This window comes from Psammomys obesus, unplaced genomic scaffold (assembly GCF_907164565.1).
Source record: "Psammomys obesus unplaced genomic scaffold, mPsaObe1.curated_primary_1811, whole genome shotgun sequence".
NCBI lineage: Eukaryota > Metazoa > Chordata > Mammalia > Rodentia > Muridae > Psammomys > Psammomys obesus.
The window spans coordinates 5,723,149-5,750,122 of record NW_026588368.1 but is presented as its reverse complement, the minus strand read 5'-3'; the positions used below and the strand labels follow the sequence as shown (position 1 = coordinate 5,750,122).

Below are 26,974 nucleotides of genomic sequence, written 5' to 3'. Positions count from 1 at the left end.
GAACAGAGAGGACAGAAATAGCATGTCCACGTCACATATCAATAACAAAGACAAAAAGCAGAGCTTCGTTGCTCTCACCTGTAATGCCAACACCCAGGAGGCAGGAGCAGGGGGATTGACATGAGTTCTAGGCCTGCCTGGGCCTTAAAAAAGAATCACTAGACAGTGGCGGTGGATGCCTTTAATCCCAGCACTCCAGAGGCAGAGGCAGGTGGATCTGGAGGCCAGCCTGGTCTACAGGGCTAGTTCCAGGACAGCCAGGTCTACAGAGAAACCCTGTCTCGAAAAACCAAAAATAAATAAATAATGCAGCTGGCTTCAGAAAGAGCAGAGCGATAAAGAAGATGCTCTGTGGGCCATGATCAGACCCACCGTGGGGCAAACCTTAGGGAGCCTGGCTCTCTGCAAAAGCCATCCCACTCTTCCACTCCTCCAGGAGCCCTCCTGAGCTGTGGCCAGACCCTAGGAGCGGACATTCGTCTAGCTTTGAGAAGCCAGCTCTGCAGGTCTCTGCTTTTCCTTCCTTGACCTGGGCGTCCTCACTAGTAAGTGTTAGAGCAGATCAGAGATTCCCAAGTCACAGCCAGGGGTGAAATTTGGGAAATCCCACGCTGGACTTCTGACTTACTGTAGGTGTTGAATCACACAAGGGCCTCACCCCTCTTACCCTGCCACAGCAGAGGCCTAAGTGACAGCTCCAGCAGACACTGCCGCTCAGGTGCAAGTGACAGGATTTCATTCATTCATTCATTTTGCCCCACAGACCTCAGTCAGGATCTTTCCCTCTCCTGTCTTTCAAGGCTACAGACAGCACGGGGAGAAGGCACCCAGGAAATGCTGTCACCCAGGAAATGGTATGGGACACTGGCCCAGCCCCTGAATACCTTTTACCTTCCCAGTGAAAGGTCTCAGAGAAGGACTCAGGGAGACACTGGGCTGGGTCACGGGGGCATGGAGTTTATGAAACTTATTAACAGGCCAAGAGTGATACTGCACACTCTTTAATCTTAGCACTTGGGAAAGCAGAAGCTGGTGGGACTCCTGACGTTGAGGCCAGCCTGGTCTACGTAGTGAGTTCCAGGCTAGTCATGGCTACACAGTCAGACCCTATTTAAAAAAATAAAATGGTTTTTAACACCAGAGAGGGACAACAGCAAGGCGGGGGCCTTGAGATGAGAGACAGACAGGCATGTCTGGGGCTTTGAGGAAAGGCAAGCGGAACTAAGTGCAGAGGATCCTCTGCACCAACCTGGACATCTGTGTCTCTTTTGTTACTTTGTGACTGAAGCAGGAACAGCAAGCTCTCAGTGTTTCACCCTGGTGGAGGGTAGCCAGGATGGAGGAAACTCTGACCCCACCCCAGGAGGGAGGTCAGCTCTGGTGAGCCTGTGCAGGGAAGAAGGCATGGGGGCTGTGGAGCCACAGGTACAGAGTGTGGTGGGAGTGGAGGTGGGAAGAGCAGCTGAGGCCCCGTGGAGCTCAGGAGGGAAAGGACAACTGGCAGAGCAGCGTAAGGGGACAGGGCTGGCGGAATTGCTCAGGGGCAGAGCACCGGCCCATGTGAAGCCTTGTCCTCCAACAGCTGCAATCCAGAAAGCGTGTCTCTCCGGGATCCTCACTCCAGCCACATACGGTGGCCCATCCTGCAGGCCCAGCATTTAGGAGGGTGGAGCCGGGAGAATCCGTCATTCACTGTCAGTGACAAGCCTGAGGATTCCTGGAACTCACATGGTGAGTTGTCCTCTGAGTCAGGGTTCTCTAGAGGAACAGACAGACAGACTGGAGACATATACATATGTATATATGTATATAGTATATGTATGTATATATATATATATGTATATATATGAGATTTATTAGATTGACTTACAGAATGGGATCCAGCTAATCCAACAGTGGCTGTCTCACAAAGGAAAGTAGAGGGTCTGGTGGTAGTTCAGGCCCTGGGGCAGTCCCACTCTGGAGCTGGAGTCCTAGGGCATTGGTTTTAGTCAATGCCAGACATAGTCACGTTGACAGCTAAGTTCAGCCGTCACATCCTCTATCCTTCCACTAGAATTTATTTACTTATAAAAAAAATAATAAATGTGAAACTTTTTTCACTGTCATACTGGACTTTATATGTGGAGTTCTTAGCGAGCGTGGGCTATATGAGACACTGTTTTTGTTGTTGTTGTTGTTGTTTGTTTGGCTTTTGAAGACAGGGTCTCACTATGTAGATTTAGCTGTCCCGGAACTCACTCCGTAGACCAGGCTGGCCTCGAACTCATAGAACCCTTCCTGCCTCTGCCTCCGGAGGACTGGGATTAAAGATGCATGCCACCCCCATCTGGCAGGACACTGTCTTTAAAAGGCACCTAGCGTCTTGCCTTCCAGCCCCCCCCACCCCTGTCGCCACCCCACACAGAGCCAGCAGGAGCCTGATAACGGACTATCAAAACATTAACAGCACAGAACTTCCTACAGAGATATGAAGTATTTTTTAATTTATTTGTAGCATGCCTATGAGGCACACTAACACCTCCTTTGATAGGAAGGACACAGAGGGTCCTCTCCGTTTGACTGATGGGAGAACTGAGCCCCGGGCTGTTGAGGGATTGCACCAAGGGAGGGAGCTGTGACAATAAATTCCAAAAGCTAGCCTCTTCTGCCCCCAGCCTCCTCCCACCCCCCTGGGGGCGGGTGCTGGGCGGTGCTCTTCCTCGGGCCCTGCTGCTGTCTCCTCGACAGATGTGTCTATTCTAACCACACACCGTCCCATGGGGCCGCTGCTGATTATCTGTACTGTGCCATCCGGGCACAGCCTTCCTAAGAGTTACAGTTCATGGGGTCCTGTCGAATTGAGTATTGGAGTATAACGAAAGGGCATCTCAAGTGCCTTCTAGCTGTTTGTGGGTTGTGTTCTTTTACACGAGTCCTACCTACCACGACTACCCCTGAGTAACCCTAGTCCTGTTTTCCCCACATATGGAAATATAAAGGCACAAACCATGAGAAAGGTATGTGGGGCTTTACAACCACACCCTGGTACCAGGAATGTGCCTGGCCGCAAATTCCCCGTGTAGTCGATCCTCAGCATGCGCTTAATAAGCCAGTAGGTAGTAGACATGGCGGTGCACACCTTTAATCCCAGCACTGAGAAGACAGAGGCAGGCCTGGGCCGTATCGAAAGTTCCATGTGGGTCAGGCAGGGCTACCCAAGGAGACCGCGTCTCAAAAACAAGCAAACGTGTGTTTCACTCCCGAGGGTCACTGGCCTGCCTGCCTACCCCGGACAGTGAACCCTAGTTCCCAGGGACAGACCTTGCCTCCGAAAACAAGGTGGGGCTGGCAAGAATGGCTCAGAGGGAGAGGTGCCAGCCACCAAGCCTGAAGACCTGAGTTCCATCCCACATAGCCGAAGGAGAGATGTAATACCTCCAGGTTGTCCTCTGACCTCCGTGGGCTAGCTGTGACACACACAAAACCAACCAGTCACTCACTCGGTCAAACACTCAATCAGCGTGATTAAGAATGAACCAGACAAAGCCCCAGAGGCCAAAAGGCACATCAGATCTCTTGGTGCTAGAGTTACAGGGGTGCTCAGTGTGGGTGCTGGCTTCAAACTCCTGTCATCATGACAGAGCGGTAAAAGCCCCTACCCACTGGGCCATCCGCAGTCTCCTCTACAACTACTGGGAACCTGGATCTCCTAATAAAATTAAACATTCCCTCACGCAGAATCCCCACACCGTAGGTATTTTACCTAAAAGAAATAAAAGCAAATCAGGCATGGTGACGCAGGCCTGTAATCCCAGTAACTGGGAAGCTGAAAAGGGCTGTTAGGAGTTCCAGCCTGTGATGGTTTGAGTGAGAAGGAGCCTATGGAAGCTGGAATAAGATTGGCCCCCACAGGCTCATATACTTGAGTCACTAGGAAGTGGAAATATTTGAAAGGATTACAAGGATTCGGAGGTGTGGCCATGTTGGAGGAAGTGTGTCACTCGGGGGTCCATGTCAGGCCCGGAGTGCCTCCTCTGCTTGAGGATCAGGATGCAGACCTCTCAACTATTTCTCTAGCACCGTGTTCTCCTGCATGCTGCCATGTACCCCGCCGTGATGCTAACAGACTAAGAAAGCCCCAGTTCTTAAATGCTTTATTTTATCACAGTTGCCTTGGACATGAGGTCTGTCCTGGCTTGTTTGTTTGTTTGTCTGGTTCCAGACAAGGTTTCTTTGTGTAGTCCTGGCTGTCCTGGAACTCACTCTGTAGACCAGGCTGGCCTCAAATTCAGAGATCTGCCTGCCTCTGCCTCTGAGGGTTAGGATCAAAGGTGTGTACCATTACTGCCTGGCATGTTCTAGGTTCTTTTTTTATGCCACCTTGACATAAGCTAGAGTCATCGAAAGGAAGGAACTTCAATTGAGAAAATGCCTCCGTAAGATCCAGTTGTGGGCATTTTCTTAATTAGTGATTAGTGGGGGAGGGCCCAGCCCATTGTGGTGGTGCCACCTCTGGGCTGCTGGTCCCGGGTTCGATAAGAAAGCAGGCTAGGCAAGCTGTGAGAAGCAAGCCAGTGAACAGCAGACCTCCAGGACCTCTGCAGCAGCTCCTGCAAACAGCTCACCCTGTATGAGCTCCTGTCCTGACTTCCTCTAATGATGGAAATGTAAGCCAAATAAACCTCTTCCTCCCCAGCTTGCTTTCGGTCATGGTGTTTCATCACAGCAATAGTAAGCCAAACTAGGACAATGTTTCTTCACAACAAGAGAACAGTGACAAGCTAGGCATGGTGGCACATGCCTAGAATCCCAGCACACTGAGAGGCAGAGACAGGTGGAGCTCTGTGAGTTCAAGGCCAGCCTGATCTACAAACAGAACAGCCGAACAGCCAAGACTACACAGAGAAACCCTGTATCAGGAAGGAAAAAAAAAAAAAAAAAAACAGTGACTAAGACTATCGGCTCATAAGTTTGAATACTTGGTCCCCAGTTGGTGGAACTATTTGGGAAGGATTAGGAGGTGTGGCCTTGTTGGAGAAAGTGTGTCACTGAGGGTGGGCTTTGAGGTTTCAAAAGCCCACACCAGGCCAAGTTAGCTTTTCCTCTCTGCAAATAAGGATGCAAGCTCTCAGCTACTCTCCAGTGCCATGCTTGCCTGTCTGTTGTCAAGCTCCCTGCCATGATGGTCATGGACTCTAACCCTCTGAAACCATGAGCCACAAATTAAATGCTTTCTTTCTTTCCTTCTTTTTAGGTTTTTTAAGACAGGGTTTTTCTGTGTAGCCCTGGCTATCCTGGAACTCACTCTGTAGACCAGTCTGGCCTCATACTCAGAGATCCTCCTGCCTCTGCCTTCCAAGTGCTGGGATTAAAGGAGTGTGCCACCACCACCTGGCTAAATGCTTGCTTTTATAAGGTGTCTTGGTCACACTGTTTTGTCATGGCAACAGAGAAGTAACTTCGACACAGCCATATCTGAGGTACACACATTTCTAGATGTACATTTATGCTCTGGTTTTGATTACATAACAGACACACACACGACAGTACTGTCTGGAGATACAACTGCATTTAATGGCACACTTGTTATGGTGCCCTGAGAAAGAGAAACGGCTTTTAGAGTTCTGTACCAAAGGGCAGAGGAGTGTGTGATCCATCATTCAAGGTTTGACAACCAGAAGCCAGGCTTGGTGGCACAGGAAGATCAAAGCTCTAGGCTAGCCTGGGCTGCATAGCAACCTCCATCTTACCCTCCCTCCCCCGTTGCCCTAAAGAGCAGTGGTTTGAGGGGTACTGAAATTGGAAGTCTCCCTAGTTACGGCTGTTTATTAGAATTTAAGCTCCTTCAAGTAAGGATATGTGTCTGGAGCCTGCAAACAACTTCTGGAATATGACAGGGTCTGTGCGGTGCTAGAAATATTCATTCATCTTACATTAGTCGTCCCCCCCCCATCCTTTAAGAAGAGTTGGAAAATATGAAGAAAATTAAAACCAGACAGACAGGGAGACGGCTCACTGGTGAAGTGTGGATTCCTAGCACCCAGCTAAGAAGTAGGGTGCTGTGTGTGCCTACAACTCCAGCATCTGAGGGGCAGAATGGAAGATTCCTGGAGCTCACCCGCTACCCAATCAGGGAAATCAGGGAGCTGCCTGGTCAGGGAGAGATCCGGTCCCAAAAAAATAAGGTGGACAGTGACGGAGGAAGACACTGACTTCTGGCCTCCACAGTCTCTTGTCTCTCTGTCTCTGTCTGTCTCTCTCTCACACACAGGCGTTGACACATACACAAACGAATGTTTACACATTCGCACGAAAGAACATGCCCGTTATGTTAATATAACCATGTGATTTTATTTTGGTGTGTAGGGGAGGTGCCAGCCTACTTTTTTGGTTCTTCAGGTCCAGTTTTTCGGCTCAGGAACAGCAATTCTCTTGGGCCTATTTACTTCCTCATACTTCCAGAAATTCACTTTCTGGTTTCTCTTTCTCTTTTGCTACTGTCACATGCCTGTCCTTTGGGGCACTGGCTGGCACTTAGCCATTGCACTCAGGCGTCTCTGGACATGGGAACTAGCTAACAGTTTGAGATTCTCTGCCAGCCACCCGATTCTTCTCACATTTTCACCCAAGAGAACCCCATCCCCACCCCGCCTCCCCCTTAAGCTTGAGAACAGTTTAAGGGGTCTGAAAAGAGCTGCCCGAGAGAGAAGCATTAGGAATCTCCCAGCATCTCTGATAGGGCCGATTCTTGCAAGGACACTAGCCAGGGTGGACCAACCTGCTACGCCATTTTTCCTATGGCCAGCGTGTGCGGGAGGCTGGGATCAGACGTGACACCCACGCTGGCGAGGGCAGGGCGCGCGGGCTCCCACTGTACCTTCCTTCCTGTCCCTCGCAGCAAGGGGTTAAACCCTGGGATCTCCACAGGCTGAGGCCGGCCGGGGGGCGGAGCATCCGGAGGGCGGAGCTACAGGGGCGGGGCTAGGCCGACCCCCGGCGGGCGCGGGGAAAGAAAAGCGGGGTGCGCGGCGCGCTAGTGTCAGTTCGCCAGCCAGCCCTGCCCCAGCCTGTGCGCCGCGGCGTCTGCGTGGTGAGTCCGCCCACCCTCCCGGGCGCGCCCTGGGCCTGCGCTCCCCTCGGGGGCTTGGCACCGAGCTCAGTTGGGTATCCTTTCAAGCCCTCGCGGTGGCGGGGCTCCTGCGCCTTGGTGGAGGCGGGGCGGCCGGTGCCGCCGCGGGGCTGCGGGCAGGGCACGGGAGGGCCCGGGGCGCGCAACCGCTCTCGGCTCCTATCCGAGCTGGGGGTCCTGGGCCGCTTTCGGGGCAGACCTCCGGGCGGACCGGGGGCCCCGCGCGCGGTGAGGGCAGCTTGGCGCTGGGCTCCGGCTAGGCGCTCCGCCTGCGCTCTGCGGCGGCTACCCACAAAGATGAATAAGGCGCGGCTAGAGCCCAAAAACGGGACCCGGGCAGAAGACCCGGAACCCCAACCCGGACCCAGACCTTGGACTCAAGCGAAGGGCAGGGTACCTTTCCTACACCACCGAGCCCACAGCTCACACTCACGCCTAAACTGTGGGAAAGTGGCAGCCCAGTACCCGAAATGGTTTGAAAATGTGCAGAGACGGGTTGCTGAGGTTTTTTAAAAAAAGTTTGTTGAATGGTTGGCCGAATAACCTAGAAGAAACCTACAGCCTTCGGCCACCAAGTGGCTGAGCCCACAAGGATTCACTCATTCATTCATTCATTTATATATTCAGCAAATAAATGTGCACCAGGGCGGGCCAGGGGGGAGCTGTTGCGGGTGGTGAGAGGGACTGGACTGAAGAACCAATGAAGGGCCAGGTATGGTTGAATGTGGGCCTGGGCCTTCTACGATGGGATTGGCTCTTAGATGAGCAATGAAGAGTAGGCTGAGGACCCAGCAAGTCCACACCCTATCTCCACCCGGCTAGGACGCTTTGAGATCCTGAGTGCTCCCCTGAGCCTAAACCCTGGGCAGTTAGCTTTGAGTGCGATCTGTGCCCGAGTTAGGGGTTCTGGGTCCTTCAGAGGGCCCATTTGTGGGCGGCCACAGTGGAGACTTCCTCAGAAGAGTCTGATCTGGTACTGAGGCAGAGTTCGGGAGGCTTCAACACTTGGGTGAACGCTAGGAATTGTGTGTACCCTGGCCACACAATTGCTGGCCCTCTTGCCTACAGAAGGCATGGCAGGTGGGTTTGGCTTGACGCGGCTGAGGTCAGCAGGCATTTCGCCCGCTAGGTGCAGGTTCGTGAGGTGCTATCTCCAGGCTGCTGGTGTGTGTGGTTGTTTGGGTACAGACTTTCGTGATGGCGGGTGCAGAGAGCTGACTGGTTGGGACATTTGTAGTTGCTCTGAAGAGATCTCGGTAGACCCAAGATGGCCAGGTTACTGGGGGGGGGGGGTGTCTCTGAAGGATGAGTTGGTGTGCAGTTACCGAGGGTGCTGGGGGAGGGGAGGAGATGCTCATCGCTTGAGGTCACCTGGTTCCTCTTATTTGCAAGTAAGAATAGCCTACCCTGGGCCCCATCATTGCTGGGTGCCTGGACTCCGGAAGGAAGGCTGGATGACACAGCCTTTAAGACCTTTCCAAGGGTGGAGCATGTTATTTCTTACGCCTTTTTTCTCTCTAGTGGGAATCTGAGGGTTGGGGACCCACCTCTAGGCTGGGTTCAAGGCCAAACAGCCATCCTCACTGGGGATACAGTGAATCTGGTGGTTCCCAGGTTGTGAGCTGGGAAACTGCCAGGCCATAAGAGGCCCCTGCTGTGGGTCTGCGGCTGAATCTCGGGCCACAGCTGTGGCTGTGGAAGTAGCTCGTGTTTCTTTTCTGGCAACCCTGCCTGGCTGGCCACCCTCAGAGGCCACGTGTCCTTGCCCACAGTCACAGGTGTGAAGAAGACAGCTAAACTGAAGCTGCAGGGTGGAGGGCGGCGACGATCAAATACCATCCAGAGCTTTCTGTGCCTGATAAGCCCACAGAGAGCACTTTGGTTTTCTCTCCACGTCTCCAACACATACTCACGAGTACCTCCTTGCTGGACGGTGGAGGCTCGCGCCTTTGATCCCAGAACTCCGGAGGCAGAGGCAGGTGGATCTCTGAGTTCGAGCCAGGGCTCTACAGAGCAAACAACAATGAGTACTTTGTGCCTCCTAAGTCCTAGGGCTACAGTGTGTATCACTTATATTAACCAGCTCACTTCCTATCACAGTAATCAGAGAATAGATTAGTACTCCTTTCTTTAGAGAGGTAAGCTGGGTGGAGAGAGGCTAATTAACTTGCCTCAAAACCAGATTCAAGCCGACACGCTTGCAAATCCCAGCACTCGGGGAGGCAGAGGCAGGTGGATCTCTGTGAGTTTGAGGCCAGCGTGGTCTATAAAGTGAGTCCGGGACAGCCAAGACTATACAGAGAAACCCTGTCTCAGAAAACAAACAAACAAAATCAGATTTAGAACTCCAGTTCTGACTGTACCCCCTCATTCTCAGCCATGTTCAGTTTCCCAAGGGAGGTTCATCCAGGGAATCTCAATAGACCTCAGGGGTAAGGAATGGCCATAGTTTTGTTTGTTTTTTCAGTACTAGGAACAAACCCAGGGCCTGGTATGTGCAAGACTTGCACCCTGCCACTGAGTCAGACACACACACCCCCTTCCTGGGAGCTCCTCTTCCCTTCTAGCAGCTAGAGGGAAACAGGGCAGCTAGTTCTACGACTGGGGAGCTGAAGCTTTAGCGCCAGGGACTTTATGGAGGGGTTTCCCCCAAGAACCATCTTGGCAGATGTCCATAGTTTCTCCCTCTCAGTGTTCCTTCCTCTCTTACCCTTCTCTGTCTGCTTTTGTTGGTCCAAACAGAGATCTTTCCGACAAAAGGGTAATAATAGTATCTATATGAACAAGCTAAAAAGCAATCATTTCTGGAGATGTTGAGTTCTTAGTTGGCTTTATGGGCGTTTGTCCTCATGGATATGCCGGCCTTCACCAAACAAACAATGCAAAACTAACCGAAATTAAACAAACAGGAAACAAAGGAGGAGTGTTTGGGTGTGTGGGGGCGTGTGCAGTTGGGCACACGTGAGCGTATATGTTCGCGCGTGTGTGTGCATTTGTGGGTAATGTGCTTAGGAGCCAGGCATTTCCCTGCTGGCTCTAGACCAGCCTAAGAAGAGGCAGTGTGCTTCTGGCATTAGACCTGGGAGGGTGTGGGTGGTTCCGGTGGCGTTGCTGGACCAGGACTGGACTGTGTGGAAGCAGGGCAGCCGGATGAAGGGAGGTTGCCCGTCTGTGTGTCCTGGGACACACCCCAGCTCCCGGTACAGATGCCTTTTTGCAAAGCTTGGTCAGGGTGGCAGGTGGCTGGCGGTGATTGTTTTCCCACTGTGGTGACCATCTCGGGCAGGTCTGCACTGCCTTGGGCTGGTGCTAGCTCCTTCGGGAACAAACCTGTGAGTTTTGTTTTGTTTTCTGAAACAGGGTCTCACTTATCCCAATCTGGTTTTCAACTCACTGTGGAGCTGAGGGTGACTCTCAGCTCTCCTGCTTCCTTCTCCCTGTGTGCTGGGGTTACAGGCATGTGCCACTGTATAAACATGCTTCAAACCTCTCTTCAGAGGCAGTGAAGGAATAGGGCTGCAGCCTCGATGGGTGCCTGGCTGATCTTGGGAGTTCCAAGTGCGGGGGAGTATTGGGAGATTCCAGCTTGTCTGATCAAGAACTCTTGCTGCAGGCCTTTCTCCAAGCCAGCAGTAATGGTCCTGTGTCTCTGATGTATGTTTGGTCTAGTTTTCATAATTAGTGTATACACACATGCTCTTCCCACTAACAGCTGCAAGTAGAAAAGGCAGTCAGTACGTGTAAGTACACTGCGTTACCTTACACACCTAACGTGTCCTCAGAAGACAGCTATCCTTCCGACGGGTGTGTGTGCCTGAAGGGGACCGAGCGACCATAGCTAGGCAGAGTACCAGCATATCCTGGAACCCACCAAAGCTACCCTGCCATAGGTAAAGACATAGAAATCCTTTGCCTGGATTTCTGTGGGAACTTTCCGACAAGCTTCTCCTTACCAGTCTTGGAAAGGTGGATGGGGACTGGGCGATACCATCTTGAAGGGACCTCGGGAGCCCGTCACACCTCAGGAGCCCATTACACCTCAGTCTGGCGTGTTGCCATCTTCTCTAGACCACAGACCCGTCTTCCTTTGAGTTCCAGGCAAGGCGAGGCAAATTTCTGGCCAAGGCATGGGCGTTTCTCCTTGAGTATCTTCTAGATACCAGGGAGACCACGCCCCAGAGCCCTCACTGGGCTTACTGTGTGAGCACTCCAGGAGCACATCTCATTGGGGAAGGTGCTGTGCTGGCTTCCTACCTGCTGTCCGCCCCGTCTCTCTGATGTAAGCCATTGTCCCTTTAATCAACGAGGAAAGGTCGTCGCTTTCTTCTCGGGTGTGAGAGACAGGAAACTGCTGTTACCCAATGCAGGCCCACTGCCAAGCTCTGGCCCCAGAGCATGGGGCAAACAGTCCAGTCATCCTTCATTGTATTCTCTGCGGGGCTAGGTACCCCCCAGTCCCTCTATGACTAAGCTCAAAAACAAAACAACAACAAAAGAGTAAAGCATTAGGGGTAGGGTGGGAAGGGGACAAAGGCATGCAAGCATTGCAGAGTGGCCTCTGAGACATCTGTCCGTCCCTGCTGGCTCGCCCTTCAGACATCTGACTCCCTTTCTGCTAGGCATCTTGCCCCACCCAATGCTTAGATCTTTCAGAAGCCCGGGTCCTGGGCAGGGAGGGGAAGCAGGGGACTCTATCTGAAAGGCCTCAAACATGCAAGATGGCCATCTTCTGAGGACCTAGTGAAGCCACAGCGGTACACAGGCCCCTCTCTTGTACCACCATTCAGCTATATTTACTTTCCCCCCCCCCCCCCAGTGCTAGTGGTTAAATGCAGAAATTTTTGCCCGCCTAAGTCATTGCTGTTCCACTGAGCTTAAAACCATTGTATTGCTGGTGTGGCGGCTCATGTCCGTAACGGTAGCACTTGGGAGGCTAAGGCGGGAGGATGGGAAGAGTTTCAAAGCAAGCCCGGACTACATAGTAAGGACGTGTCTCCAAAAGCCCGAATATGAAGATATAGCACAGCTGGCAGAGTACTGCAGTCTTCAGCACGGTGTAAGCCAGGCGCAGTGGTTCCCGTCTGTAGTCCAGCACTTGGGCAGTGGAGGCAGGAGGATTAGAAAGTTAGGATCGTTCTTGCCTGCCTATCAAGTTCCAGGCCAACCCGAGGCCCATGCCTGTGCCCTACTAACTGAGCTGTGTCCCCAGTCCATGGATATGGGTGTTTTGCTTGCGCCATTTTCATACCTGGTGCCCGGGGAGGCCAGAAGAGGGTGTTGAACCCCCGGAATTGGAGTTTCGGATGATTGTGAGCTGCTGTGTGGGTTCTGGGAAGTGAACCGGGGTCCGATGGAAGAGTAGCTAGTGCACTGAACAGCTGAGCCATTTCTCCGGTCCATATTCTTTTTTATTAAGTGTATTTGTCCATTTTGTTACGGGACACACCACAGCATGCATGTGGAGATCAGGTGACAACTTGCTTTAGTCAGTTGTGAGTCTAAGGATTAAATTCAGCTCGTCAGGCTTGGCACGAACACTGTTAGCTGCCGAGTCATCTCATCGGCCACTTACATCTTCTTGGTTCCTGTCCCTTGTCAAATATTTTGCAAAAATTTACTCCCCAGGCTGGCTTTGAACTCACTCTGCAGATCAGGCTGTCCTCAAACTTGGAGCAATCCTCCTGCTTTAGCTTCTTGGGTGTTGAGCTTACAGACATGGAGCACCATGAATGCTTTGTTTTATCTTCTCATAAAAGATTTCAATTTTGAAAATTGATTTATATGATTTTTTTTTCTTTTGTTACTTGGGCCTCTGGGCTATGTCTAAGATCTTGTCTAATACAAGGTAATTGAGACTTCCTCCCATGTTTCCTTTTAACATTTTTTTTATTTTAGGGCTGGAGAGGTGGCTCAGAGGTTAAGAGCACACTTCCAGAGGTCCTGAGTTCAATCCCTAGCAACCACATGGTGGGTCACAACAGTCTACAGTTCTGGTGCCCTCTTCTGGTGTGCAGGTGTACATGCAGCCACAACATTGTATACATAATAAATAAATACATCTTTTAAATAGTTCTTTTATTTTTAAAATTATGTGTATGGGTGTTTTGAGTGCCTGTCTGTGCACTATGTCTGTGTGTGGTGGCCCCAGAGGCTGTAAAAGGGCATTGGATCCCCTGAGACTGGGGTCACAGTTGTGAGTCACCATGTGGGTACTGAGAATGAAACCCAGGTCCTCCAGAAGAGCAGCTAGTACTCTTAGTTGCTGAGCCATCTATCTCTCCAGTCCCCGTGTTCTCTTTAAAGTGTGACATCTGTTTTTGTTTTCTTTTTTTTATGTATTCAGTTGGGGCATGATGGCTCACACCTTTAAGCCCAGCACTTGGGGGGAGGCAGAGGCGGGCGGATCTCTGGGAGTTTGAGGCTAGCTTGGTCTACAAAGTGAGTTCCAGGTCAGCCAGGGCTACATACCGTGAAATGCTTGTCTCAAAAACAAAACAAAAAAACAAACAACAACAACAAAGAGAAACTGTATTTCGAAGCCAGGCAAGGTAGTGCCGAGCCTTCAATCCCAGCACTCAGAAGGTGGCTCTCTTGGAGGTGGGCCTCGTCTACATGGTAAGTAGACAGCCAGATCTACATAGTGAGACCCTGCTTAAAAAAAAAATCTATTATTTGGGCTGGAGAGATGATGATTGAGTGGGTAAGAGCACTGGCTGCTCTTTCAGAGACTCGGCTGGATTCCTGGCATCTACATGGGGCCTCACCACCCTCCATAACTCCAGTTCCAGAGGATCTGACACCCTGTTCTGGCCTCTGAGCACCAGACACACATGTAGCGCACAGAGGTACATAGAGGCAAAATTAAAATACACACAATATATACGTAATATACACAAAATTAAAATAATTTGTTTTCACTTAATGAACTTTTTTCTGTGTAGTGTCAGGTCACCTACTGGGGCCTTGAGCCCCCTGAATCTCTCCAGCTCTCGTGCTGACTTGGCTTTCACCAGGACAGACTGCTTAGAGAGTATGCCATGGTGCCCAGCTCGCTCAGTGAGTTCCAAGCCTGGCTGCACACTGGAATCTACTGGGAAGCCCTATGAACATACTGATCTGACATGACCTCACACAAGCAGCACCCAAGGGATCCACTGAGAATAGTTCACAAGGAAAACCAGGTGGAATCCAAAATAAATTAAATTAAATGATGGTTACGGTGCCAAGAAATAGAAAACACTAAGACCTGGGCCTGCAACTCCAGAGCAGAACATACGTCCCCCAAGAGCCTGAGATCAATCCCAGTGCTGTTTAAAAAAAAAAAAATCAATACACAAAACATTTAAAAAATACTTAGGAATAAATTTAATATAATTGTCAGGCCTGCACATTAACTGAAAACCGCAAAACGTGTTGAGAGGAAAAAAAGGAAAGGGTTGGAGCACATCATGCAGACCACAGTCCTCCCCACACGATCTGCAGATTCAATCCGATCTCTATTTAAAACAAAACAAAACAACAACAAAACTCCAGCATTTCCTAAATTCATAAGGGGACGCAGAGGACATTTTCAAAAATAGCCGATCGTGAAAAGGAACCGAGTGGGTAGACTTGCGCTTCCTGATTTCAAAACTGACTAGAGCTCTAGAGAGTCATGACAATGTGGGCATGGTCAAGGAGAAACAGAGCAGCAAACAACCCCAAGATAATCCAGAGATGGTTCGTCAACCACTGACTACGGGGTCACAGGGAAAGAACAGTGTTTTAGCTAAAGACACTGGGACAACCAAGCATCCGCTATCAAAGGAGTGAAACTCTGCACCTCTGCCAGATGTCACACAAAAGACTCTCAAAACAGATCCTAGGAGGGCTGCAGCGATGGCTCACCAGTTAAGGACACTGGCTGCTCTTCCGGAGGACCTGAGTTCAAGTTCATACGGTGGCTGACAGCTGTCTGTGGCTCCAGTTCAGGAGACCTGGTTCCTTCTCCACAGACACCAGGCACCCATGTGATACAGACATACACATAGGGAAAATACTCAAACACAGAAAAATAAATAAATTTGAAAAAAAAATTAGACGCCAGGGCTCTTTCTTATCAGACATACACTGGCCATCCATGGATATACTGTCCAGGCTGAAGAAGACGGGAAAAACTCAGGTTGCCATGGCAGCATCAGCAAACACATGACACAAGGCATTGCCAGGGTACACATCAGGGCATCACCTGAGGGTCTGCTTCTGCAGACAAAGCCGAGTCACTCTGATAGAGTTGTTATGGGTCACCTATGAGGAACTGAGCCTACCGTCAGGGAGCAGACACGGCCAAAAGATGCCACAAATGAGACTGCCAATGCTCCCGTCACGAGGTCTTGGCACCGTAACCATCATTTAATTTAATTTATTTTGGATTCCACCTGGTTTTCCTTGTGAACTATTCTCAGTGGATCCCTTGGGTGCTGCTTGTGTGAGGTCATGTCAGATCAGTATGTGCATAGGGCTTCCCAGTAGATTCCAGTGTGCAGCCAGGCTTGGAACTCACTGAGCGAGCTGGCCACCATGGCACCTGCCTGTCCTCCTGGGAGGTAGGGTCAAGAGTAGAGTTTGCCGGCCAGCGTGCCAGTCCCCCCTGCCCTGCCCTGCATTTGGATTTTGTCTTAGTCCGTGACTGCTACGTGATCAATGAAGTGGTCTCGTTGGTGGCACATCAAGGACTTAGCTTTATGGTATGCACATTTATTTGTCTTTATGAATGGATGTTCTCTGTTGAGAGACAGCATCTGGTTCCTGGGCTGTTTCTCTGGGCCCTTAGTCTCTTGAGCTCAGTTGCATCCAGTTTTGTGTTCATCGGGAAGAACAGCGTCTGTTATCTGGACCTGTGAGTTTAGGTCTGTGTGTGTGTGTGTGTGTGTGTGTGTGTGTGTGTGTGTGTGTGTGTGTGCGCGCCATTGTTTACTTTAGATTTTTTGTTGTTGTTGTTTTGTTTTTGGTAAACTTGACACAAGCTAGAACCATGTGGCAAGAAGGAACCTCAGCTGAGAAAATGCCTCCATCAGATTGGCGTGTAGGGAAGCCTGTGGGCATTTTCTTGTTTGATGATTGATGTGGGAGGGCCTAGCTTGCTGGGGTCATGCCATGCCATGCCTGGGCTGGTGGCCCTGAGCGGTATAAGAAAGCAGGCTGAGCAAACTCTGAGGAACAAGTCAGTGAGCAGCACCCCTCCATGGCCTCTGCATCAGCTCCTGCCTCCAGGTTCCTATCTTAAGTTCCTGCCCTGACTTTCCTCAGTGATGGGGTGTGACCTGACAGATGTAGGCTGAAATATGTACTTTCGTCCCAAGTTGTTTTGGTCATGTGTTTCATTACATTAGAAAGTAAGCTAAGACACACACACACACCCCCACCATAACCCAGGGCCTTGTGTGCATTCTAGGCAGCCTTGCTTTATATTTATTTAGAGACAAGGTCTCATTAAGTAGCTAGGCCAGTCTTGAATTTGTGACCCTCCTGCCTCAGCCTTTTAAGTAGCTGGGATTAGAGTCTGTGCCACCTAAATTGAAGCTGATGCAGGAGAGGAGATCCCTGGGTCTGTAATTGAGAAGGGCCTTTGCCTCTTGCGTAAGTGTGAAATGTTGCTTTAGTCGCTGGGTCTAGGCTGTGCAGGGGCTTTCACTAGCGAAATCTGGACATGTTATTCATACAAAGCAAACATTCTTAGGATTTTTTTTTAATTGCGCTTCTACATTTGGAATATGAATGAAAAAACTGGAATGGTGTCAATGCGCTAGGTGTTTTAGATTGGGGGGTTCCTCTTAAAACAAAACAAGAAGTCCCCAAACCCTCTTAATAGAAACAGCCCGATCGCAGTGACCCTGGAGAGCAGAGGAGCTTTTGCTGCCGTGTGTCGCTTCATGGTGCTCTTGACTTTTTAGGTCGGCGGGGGTGCAAAGCTCACTGCTTATGAAACCGTCCGGGTTCGTGTCATTAATGGATAACCACGTCTGTTCTCAAGGCCACGCTATCCTGTTTCAGTCCTGTGTCCTGCTGCCTCGTGCTTCTGGCAACACTTGATGTTCATTGTTTTCTAAAGTTAGACTCTACGTTTAGAAAAAGTTTAACCTTCTATATTTGCTTACTTATATTTTGCAATGCTCCAGGCATTTTGGAATACTCGGGGCTTTGTTCATGTTAGCAAGTGTCCTACCATCAGGCTCTGCTCCCAGGCCTTTTAGGCTCTTTATACCTGAAGCTATGACTGGGTAACCCTGGAAAATCTTAGATTTGGTGATTTGTATTGCAAAAAGAAAAAAGAAGATAGGGCTGGAGAGATGGGTGCTGGAAACCGAATCCAGATCCTCGGGTGGGATAGCCAGGGCACTTAGCCACTGGGCCATCTCTCCAACCCCTATTGGCGGGGGGGGGGCATGGGAGAGGGGTTTACATGAGTCTGTATTGTCCACAAAGGCCAGAAGAGAACATCAGATCCTCCTGGAGCTGGAGTCACAGATGGATGTGAACCACCTGCATGGGTTCTTCTATTTCCCATCCTCTCTGCATGCGTGTCTTTGACTCTGGAATAATTTCATTCAGTTATCTGTCTCTTTGGAGATACGGCACCATGTAGCCCAGCCTGGCTTCCAGTTCAGGGTAGCAGAGGATGACCTTGAACTTCTGATCCTCTGTGGTTACGGGCATGTGACATCACTTCACGTAACTTACCTAGGGCTCTGTGCTCATCTTAGACTTAGCGGCTTTGGTCCAGTCAGTGTTTGAGAATTCGGTGGGTCAGAAAGTGTGAGTGACAGGCACACTCTCCCAGCCAAGCTGTCTTCTGGCTCGAAATGACCCTCCAAACTGTATTTTCTTCCCATTAAGCCGAATGCACACCGTCTGCTCAGCCTCACTGTGTGGGCAGGAAGACGAAATGCCTTGGTGGTTCGGGAGGGCTTGCGACCCTGTAATGTAGAGGCGCTGCAATCCTGCAGGTGGACGTGACTCACTAACCAGTCAGGCTGGTTGGCCTGATCCGTGTTACTGAGCGTGAGTGGCCTGGGGGTGCCCAGTTCACACCAGCTGAAGCTACAAAGAGGAAAACTGCAGGCTTGACTCCCTGGTCGCTGCCCTGGTTCTCTGTGTGTGTGGTGCGGGGGCTGGGGGGAGCGGGCGAAGAGGAACCCAGGCTGAGAGCCGGGGGTGGTGGGTGAATATGACCCTGCAGATGTGGGAGCGTCCTGAGGGGCCCCCACAGGGGCACTGCTTCAGGGAACAGCTGCCTACACCATCTGTATGTCCTCTTCCAGGTTGTTCCCTGGTCTCTGTGAGCCGGCAGTGGTGGCCAGCGTCTGCCATGGACTCTCAGGTGAGATTCTGCATCTTTTCATTTTGCTCTTCCTGGATGCCCCTGTCACATGACCCCTCGTGTGACAGGTGTGCAGACATGCACCTCACATGTCCAACAGTATTGGGGCTTGGTCTGGAACAGGAGGATGGAACGGCATGACTGTCGGCCTGGTAGGCATGGCAAAGACAGCACAGAAGAAGCTATCTGTTTTGGCAGAGAAGATCCAGGAGGCTCCAGTCAGGGGCTGAGCTTGGTGTGGGCAGTAGTGGCTTCTGAGCCTCCCAATGTCTTCCCTTCCAGTCAGCCACAGTCTGCAAGTCATCTCCTGCTGTCCTGCAGGGCCTCTGGAGAGCCGTCCTCCCGTGGTCCTCCTCCCCAGAGCAAGGGTCTTCCCTTTCTTTTTACCGTCGGGGCAGGGAAGCCGAGGCACAGAAATTAGGTAGCTTTGCCCACTGCGCACAGGTTGAGACCACAGCGAAGCGCTGACATTGACATTTGCTCTTACATCTTGGCATTTGACAACACTCTCCCCCCTGCCCCACCCCCGCCTCAATCAGAGCTGCTGTCTAATTGTAGGGATTTCTGGCTTGCTGAATTTTTTTTAATTCCGGATTTTTATGGTAAGATAACATAAAGTTAGCATTGATTACAAGTGTTAAGTGCGCAGTTGAGGGACGTGATGTGACGCAGGTTTCCTTGCTAAGTTTTGTTGTACCGCAGGGCCTTGGGGGCACAGGGAGTGCTGTCTGAGTGCTCCTCCCCAGTGCAGAGCCGAGAGGCCCGTGAGCAGGACCCTTCCTTCACCTCCGACTCTGCACACGTCCCCATGAAGTGGAACAGAGTTTCTTGAGCATCCTTTGTCAGCTCATGAAGGGAATGATGGGAAAGCAGAGCTGCTTGATGCTAGGAACGGTTTGGTCAGGCTCAGCCCCGTCCGTAAACATGGCTGGAGCTGCAGAGATAGCATTTGCCTGGCTCCCCTGATAAAGCATACAGATCTCACCCTCCGAGCCACCTCCCCAGTGGGTGTCTTTGGGGAGGAAGGTGGCTAGATCACCTCCTTGGTGTCTATAGTTAGAGAGGGCATGGTAGACCATCCATCCGCCCATAGGCCTTCTCACTCGGCCTTGTGGATCCTCAGAGTTATTAACTGTGCCCTGTTCCTGATTCCCTTTTCATCTTAGGTCAGCAACGGCTCAGGCCTTGAGGCTGAGCACATCACAAACCTACTGGTGTTCGGCTTTCTCCAAAGCTCTGGCCATAATTTCCGCCAAGAGCTGGAGGAACTGGGTCATGAACTGACCATACCAGTTTACCCAGAGGCAGACCTTGAGGACGAGCTGCAGACAGATGGCAACCGGCCTAGCCGTTCCTTCTACCATGGAAGAATAGAACCAGGTAGGCCCCCACCTCACCCCAAACCGAGGCTTTACTGTCCCCCAAAGGCTCTGGGGCTCATTCTCTAACTCTACATTGTCAGGTTCTTATATATGTACATGTCACATGACCCTTGCCTTGTGATCTGTGCTTGATGGCCCCAGTCGTGTCTAACCCGTTATCCCCCTGTTTGAGGACTAATTAGGAAGTTCCTCCTGCTGGTGCATCCTGAGTTCTCTTCCGGTCTGCACCTGAGTCTCCTCTCTGGACCAGTGTTAAATTGTGTTTTTACCATATATCCCAAGCAGTTATAATATAGCCGAAGGTTAGAAACTGGTGAGATCTTATAAACCAGAGGTGCCACCATTCAGCTTGTAGAATTTCAAAGAGTTTGGGAGTTTCGGAAAGCCACTCAGATCATGGAGGTCTGGGATATTTGCTAGTCTGCTCCTGGCCCCACAGCACCTGTGTAGGCCCATGGACCTCCCAGACCAGTGAAAACTCCTGCCCTTCTAATCATTTTTGCGTCCTGTATGAATCTTAACTGATAACCAGAGAGCTGAAGATAAGGAAACTGAGGCACAGCAGAGTGAAAAGACTACTCAGATCGAACTGCCCCTGCTCCGGGAGCAGGGCTTGGCTGGGCTGTTCCTTAACCCGTGCAGTTACCTCCTGCACCCTTGTCACCTCCGGCCATACCCAGCCTTTGCTCTTCCCTGCCCTGAGCCCTGGGCTGTCTTCCCAGCCTCTGTTCTCATGCCGTGTCTGCAGCAGGAGGCTTCCTGAAGGCTGGGAGTTCGCGTGCTCAGAGCACGTTGGCATTATGTGAGTTCTTTAGGCCTGCGGCTCTGCTCCAGTGTGTTCCTGGGCTGGAGACTACTGGATGATTTTTTTTTTTTTAATGTGTGTCTGTCTGTCTATCTGGATATGGGGGTATGCACATCGAACCCAGGTAATCAGACTTGGCAGCAAGCACCTCCGAGCCATCTCGCCTCCATGACTTTTTGATCCTGGTTGGAATCACTGCCCTGTTAGCCCCGCAGGACCTCCAAGCCTTAGTCTGAGGCTTCCCAGCCTTGCAGGCTGGAGATGGAGGTCACTGAAGGAGCGCCTGGCTCTTCTAAAACCCTGGGTTTGTCACTTACAGGCAAGTAAGCAAGCAAGGCGATAGGGCTCACCAGCTAGATCTGGTACCCCGCTGCCCTGATCCTAGCCATAGAGGCTGCACTGCCCTCTAGTGCTCGTGAGGGAGACCAGCAACTGGTTTAGCCTTTTTTTTTTTTTTTTTCCTCCTAGCTAATTAAATTTTTTGAGACTGAGTCTCACTGTGTTACCCTGACTAGCCTGAAACTAGGACTGCCTCTGCCAAGTGTGGTTCATTTTTTTTTAATGCCCTTGAAGTGTTGTCTCAAATAGGCTGGTGTGTGGCAGGTGTTTTTCACGGGCCGGGTTTTGCCACAGACTCTTCAAATCCCACCTGAGGCATCTGCCCTGGAGGAAGGCCTGGCTGTGTGCAAGCGCAAACCCGTCTTCACTCTGCGCTTTCCCTGCCGCTTTCTGGGTCGGTCTATCCATGCCTTTAAAGCCCGGCTTACCTCGGGGTGTCAGGGAGGGTGACTGGGGGCTGACATTGATCCCACCAAGGCTCTGTGGAGGATTGGCTGTATGTTATCTGATCGGACTTGAAGTGGGGAGAATAGAGGCTGCAGCAAGTGAGTGAGCAGCCAAGTTTGCCTGGAACACTTTTAGAGCAGTGGGATTAAATCACAGGGAACCGGAAGCTGGGGAGAGGCACTCGAGTAGAAGTGAGCTGAGCGATGGCAAGGCCTTGACAGCAGTGTGGTGGTTCTCTGACATGCGTCAACTGAGTGAAGGGCCTGGGGTGCAGCCGAGTGCTGGAGCGATTGCCCCACTTGGGTGAGGCTGAGTTGCTCCCCCAGGAAACCAGCATTGACAGGAGAGCACAGGACAGAAGGCGCCCGCTTCCCCTCATTTCCAGCGTTGAGTACCCTGGGCCTCTCTCCACTTCCTTAAAGTGAGTGCCCTCAGGACTCTGCTCACTGTAGCCTCTTCCTGGTTCCAAGATACAGAACCTGCTTTGTGAGGTCCTATTTGATAGCTGACCGAGGGAGGGAGAGAGCGAAGCTCTGTCAGGACAAATAGGAAGCCACAGGGAAGTTACAAACAAAAGCGATGTTTATTGAGTACTTTCTAGTGACTGTGTACAAGTCTGTTTCATTCACTCATTCCTACCATTCACCCAATTACTGGGCACCAAGTATATGCCAATCATGCCTTGTTCTTAAGGGTTGGCTATCTAACAATAAACCAAAAGATTTTAAAAATTGGTTTTTCAGGGCCTGGAGAGATGGCTCATGATTAAGAGCACTTGTAGCTCTTGCAAAGGACCCAGGTTCAATCCCCTTATGGACACGGTTGCCCACAACCCTTGTGACTCTAATTCCAGGACTCTGGTGCCCTCTTCTGACCTCCATGGATACCAGTGCTCCAAAACTTAGACGCAGGCAAAACACTCACGCACGTAAAACACAGTAATTACAGAATTACAGTTTTTCAGGACCTTACATTCAAGCGGCTGGGCCGGACCAGAGAAACAGACGTAAGTGCCAGAAAGAGAGAGCAAAAGAGCAGACTGGGACAGAGACGGCCCAGCCGGAGAGGCGCGGGCAGCGAAGGGACAGTGTGAGAGGCGACAGGGCACGGGAGTCCTGGTAGACAAAGTGTGGGCGTACACAGTAGCTCTGGGCGTCAACAGAGTGAGAGGGTAGGAAGAGCCAGCTCCTCCGCCGCCCTGTGAGGAGGTAAAGGAGGCCTGGGGTCCGGGAGGGCACTCAGAGCAGGGACACGGTAGCTGCTGACTGCACAGCTGCTTCCCTAGTGCCAGGCTGGACCCAGGTTCCCCTCAGCGACGCTGCGCCTCTGGGACAGGCCTGCGTCTCCAGCCGGCATCTGCCCCTCGGGCCTCCCCTGGACCCGGGGCCATGGCTGGTCCCCTCTCGGGCATGTGGCCTGAAGCCGTTTGGCCGGGACTGTTGCTGAGTCTTGTTTGTATTTGCTGTCTCAACGTGCAGATTCTGAAAGTCAGGAAGAACTCATCCAGAACCTTGCCAGACATCTCGCCCAAGTAGGCGATGAGATGGACCAGCGCATCCGGCCCACGCTGGTGAGACAGCTGGCCTCGCAGTTCATGACCGGCAGCCTGTCGGAGGAAGTACGTGACTCCAGCCCGGGAGCTCCCCTTCTTGGGCTCTGGGGAAGTGCGGGGACCTTTCCTTTGTTGACACAGAGTCTCTTCCAGGAAGTGAGCCTGTCCGTGACTGCCCACCAGTATAGTCTCCCCAAAGAATTTAGTTGGTTGAGACTTAGGATCCCTTAGATCAGAGTAAAGAGCTTAGGGGGAGGACAAACCTCCACTCTGAAAGGCTTCTCCCTCCTTCTGCCGGGTTCAATCTCTGTCTTCTTTAATGTGCAGGACAGAAGGAACTGCCTGGCCCAAGCCCTCGATGAGGTGAAGACAGCCTACCCTAAAGACATGGAGAGCGACAAGGCCATGCTGATAATGACCATGCTGCTGGCCAAAAAAGTGGCCAGTCACGCGCCGTCCTTGCTCCGTGATGTCTTTCGCACGACAGTGAACTTCATTAACCAGAACCTGTTCACCTATGTGAGGAACTTGGTTAGAAATGTAAGGACCAGTGATACCAGCGCCCCACCCCCCGCCTTCTCATAGGGCCCTGTGGTCCCTGCCTGCTTGCTTGGGCTACCCTAACCCAGCAGAGCTTCAGCTTGAGCCTCCCCACCCCCCCGTTTTGACCAACTGCAGACTGTTTAGAGGAGGTCCCACTCTGCTGGTGGGATCCCAGGATGGGGAGACTTGGAGCATGAGCGAAGCGCTCCCTTGGGCTCTGTGTGTGTGTGTGTGTGTGTGTGTGTGTTGCGTCTGCTAGAAGCCAGCGGTCATTATCAGGTGCCTTCTTTGAGCTTGCGCTGTCTTTTTGAGGTGGGGTCTCAATGAAGCTGGCGCTTGCCGTTTAGGCTAAACTAGCTGGCCATCAAGCTCTGGGTTGCCACTTGCCTCCCTTCCCCGCCAACACTGGGGTTATAGTTGTTTTGTGTGTATGGGTGCTCTACCTGAGTGTGTGCCTGTGTGTGTGCCTGATACCCGCAGAGGCCAGAAGAGGGTGTTGGATCCTCCGGGACTAGAATTAAAGAATTACAAGTGCTTGTGAGCTGCAACATGGGTGCTGGGGATCTGAGCCCAACTTTTCATGCCTGCCTAGCAACTCTGAGCCATCTCCACAGCCCCACACATAGTAATCAAAAAGCTTCTACACTTTCCTACGTTTGTGTGGGGAAGTCAGAGGACAGCTTTAGGGTATGGTTCTCTCCTTCCAGCGTGTGGGTCTCGAGGATTGAACTCAGGTCATTAGGCTTGGCAATATAAGTCTTTGCCCATGGAGCCATCTCACTGGCCCATAATTTCAATTCTCTATAAAAGCGTGTGCTTCCCAAGGATGACAGGCAGAAACCAATAGGAGTAATAAACAAATTCGGTGAAAAAGGCTAAGATCTCCAGGAATCTGAGAACACGTCCTCTGCTAAGGCAGCCCTGAGTTTTTATTTTGGCGGCGCTGTGAATTAACTCCAGGACAGTGCGAATGCTCACAAAATGTTTACACCAAGCTAAACCCAAGGCCAGTCTTTCCAGACTGCTCAAAAAGGGCCACGTTCCCCAAAAGTGTCATGCTCTGCTTCCACATCCCCAAGTGGAAGCTAGATGGAGATAGATAATCTGCAAAAATATTTGTGGATGTTTGGAATTTTAGAACCTGCCAGAAACATTACCCAGGATTTCCTTTGTTGGGAGGAGTTGTTTTTCGGGGGAAGGCAGAGTCCACACTCTGTCCCAAGATAGCAGTGGAACACAAGGTAATCCTCCTGCCTCCGCATTCTGAGTGCTGGGTCTGCAGGCACGAAGTCCCACACCTGGGTTGGCGGTGCTGGGGCTTGAGCCCAGGTCTCTGTGAGCTAGGCACACGCTGTTTGCTGAGCCACAGCCAGCGCCCGGCGCTTGTGTTCTGAAGCACTGAGCTCTAGAATGAGACTGACTCTGTGCTGCTCCTTCCTTAGGAGATGGACTGAAGGTGCCCACAGAGTCCTGACTGGCTGAAACCTGATATGGCAAGAACAGTGAAGCTGCCTCCAAAGAAGGAACCGTGGCCATATAAGCAGGTGTTGGAGTGAAGACAGGCCCCAGACAGCAGCTGTGTCTCCTTATTTCAGGACGGTGTTCTAACCTGGGGATTCACGGAACATTTCTGCATTGAGCTAGTCGAATGAAGATGTCAGCTGTGTCTCTCGAGAGGTTATGACAGCTCCTGCATCCATACATGTACCTTTATCTTATCGGCTGTACAGGTTCCCACTTGGAAATTAAACTTAAAAGCAGGTTGAAAGGCAGAGAAACGTATTTATAATGAGAAGTTGATGAGAAGCCTGCTCTGCTCTTCAGCGGTCTTCACCATGGAGGTGGGCTTCTGTTTAAGGAGGACAGTGGTAGGAGAGGCGCCCAGCCTAAGGGAGGGCCATCGTCGTGCTCAGAAGGCTGCAGCCTGCCCTTTTATAAAAGCCAAATGGTAAAGAGGTTTGAGACCGGGATTCTGTTCTCAAGCCATGGAAGCACCGACCACCCAACCACAGGAGTTTGGCTGTTCCATGGGTGGCAAAGTTGCCATCCTCTCCCCCTGGCTAACATCACGGAAGACTTAGTGCGTGTATCAAAGCCAAACATTCCCTTTGCTTTTGTATTCCAGAGGCAAAGGTCTCCCTGTATGTCCTCAAACGCTGGGTGGTTCTCTGGCTTAGCCTTCCTAAAGCTGGGATTGCAGGCCTGAGCCACCACAGCCTGCAGGCGGCTCCAATCTTGAACTCATCCAAGCTGTGATGCTTGGGGGTATCCTGGAAATGGGTGGATTTTTCTTTAGTTACATAATCTTTGTGGGGGCATAATTGTTCAGAGAATATTTTTCGTTCTGTTCTAAAAATATGTGATTGTCTTAAATGATAGAAATTTGTTTCTTCGAAATAAAAGGTTCTTCTCTAAAAAGGTGGTTGGCATAGCTACATCTCCAAATGACCTAGTATGTCAGAAGGTCAAATCATGCCAGCATAAACACACAGCTGTTTGGGGTCGCCGTTCCTAAGCCTGGCTTTAGTCCAGCGACTTCACTGTCTGGGAACTGAGATGTGCTTTCGAATGCCAGGATCAACGCATTCAGAACTGAGGGGCAAACCAAGAATGCACGTCCTTAAACGAATACAAAACGGTATCTGAAATAACCCCTCCCTAAGAATAGTAAACGAAAAAGATGAGTCACCAATTATAAAATCCCATTTTATTGTCAACTCCGGGATGTTCCCCGCCAAGACGTTGCTTCTAACTGAAAGCACAGTTCGTAGACTTGAATTTTGTCACTTCCCAATAAAGAACAGATTGGGCACAAAGTAGACAACAAGATGGGAAAAGGGGGCCAGAACAATTCGCAGTAATAAACCGAGCAAATCACAGAGGCAGTCAGATCTGACGGGACACGGGGGAAATGAGTTCTGCGTGAGTTAAATGGTAATTTTCTATGCTTATGTTAATTAAAAAAAAGATGATATGATCTTGTGTATTCAAGGCTGGCCGTTAGCTCTGAGCCAAGTGTGGCCTTGGACATTGTCTTCCTGCTTTCACCTGAGCGCTGGGATTACAGGTATGTATTCATGCCCAGTTTACACAGGGCCAGGATCGAACCCAGGACTTCACGCACCCTGGGCAAACATTAACCGCCATACCTGCCTTTGCTGTTAATAGTTACCATTCCAGTATTGGTGGGGGACAGGATACTAGAACCACTAACCAGCTGAGCTTAATCAAAGAGTGAGGAGAAAGAGGCACTTTTAATCTGAAGGAAGACAGACACAGATTGTTAAGAGCAGGGAAAATGGGGGGGGGGTGTTCTTTTCCTTCAGTGCTGGCCACTGGACCAGACAGACCCTATTGGACCTCGCTAAGGGGAGACACACCTCACCTTCCTGGGGGAGGCACCCACAAACCTGTCACCTCCACGCGTAAAGGTGCC

General features: G+C 51.1%; 1 protein-coding gene across 3 annotated transcripts; it reads left to right on the top strand.

Annotated features, from left to right (window-relative positions):
* Positions 1-1,712: 1,712 nt before the first annotated feature.
* Positions 1,713-25,949, top strand: Bid (BH3 interacting domain death agonist). Of its 3 annotated transcripts, none has more exons than XM_055604211.1 (6): positions 1,713-1,731; positions 18,412-18,470; positions 19,637-19,850; positions 22,922-23,061; positions 23,323-23,535; positions 24,981-25,949. In XM_055604211.1, the coding sequence occupies exons 2-6, from the start codon at positions 18,459-18,461 to the stop codon at positions 24,990-24,992; spliced, it is 591 nt and encodes a 196-aa protein (XP_055460186.1). In that variant the 5' UTR covers positions 1,713-1,731; positions 18,412-18,458; the 3' UTR covers positions 24,993-25,949. The 3 variants fall into 3 exon arrangements, with proteins under 3 accessions (XP_055460186.1, XP_055460184.1, XP_055460185.1); XM_055604209.1 differs by lacking the exon at positions 1,713-1,731 and adding an exon at positions 6,973-7,072; XM_055604210.1 differs by lacking the exon at positions 1,713-1,731 and adding an exon at positions 7,089-7,141.
* The last annotated feature ends 1,025 nt before the right edge of the window (positions 25,950-26,974 follow it).

What these genes read in the sequence shown, in the direction of transcription:
- Bid (XM_055604211.1), top strand. An exon ending in CCATGGAAGAATAGAACCAG is followed by an intron (nt 19,851 to 22,921) that starts GTAGGCCCCCAC and finishes CTCAACGTGCAG; the next exon opens with ATTCTGAAAGTCAGGAAGAA. An exon ending in CCGGCAGCCTGTCGGAGGAA is followed by an intron (nt 23,062 to 23,322) that starts GTACGTGACTCC and finishes TTTAATGTGCAG; the next exon opens with GACAGAAGGAACTGCCTGGC.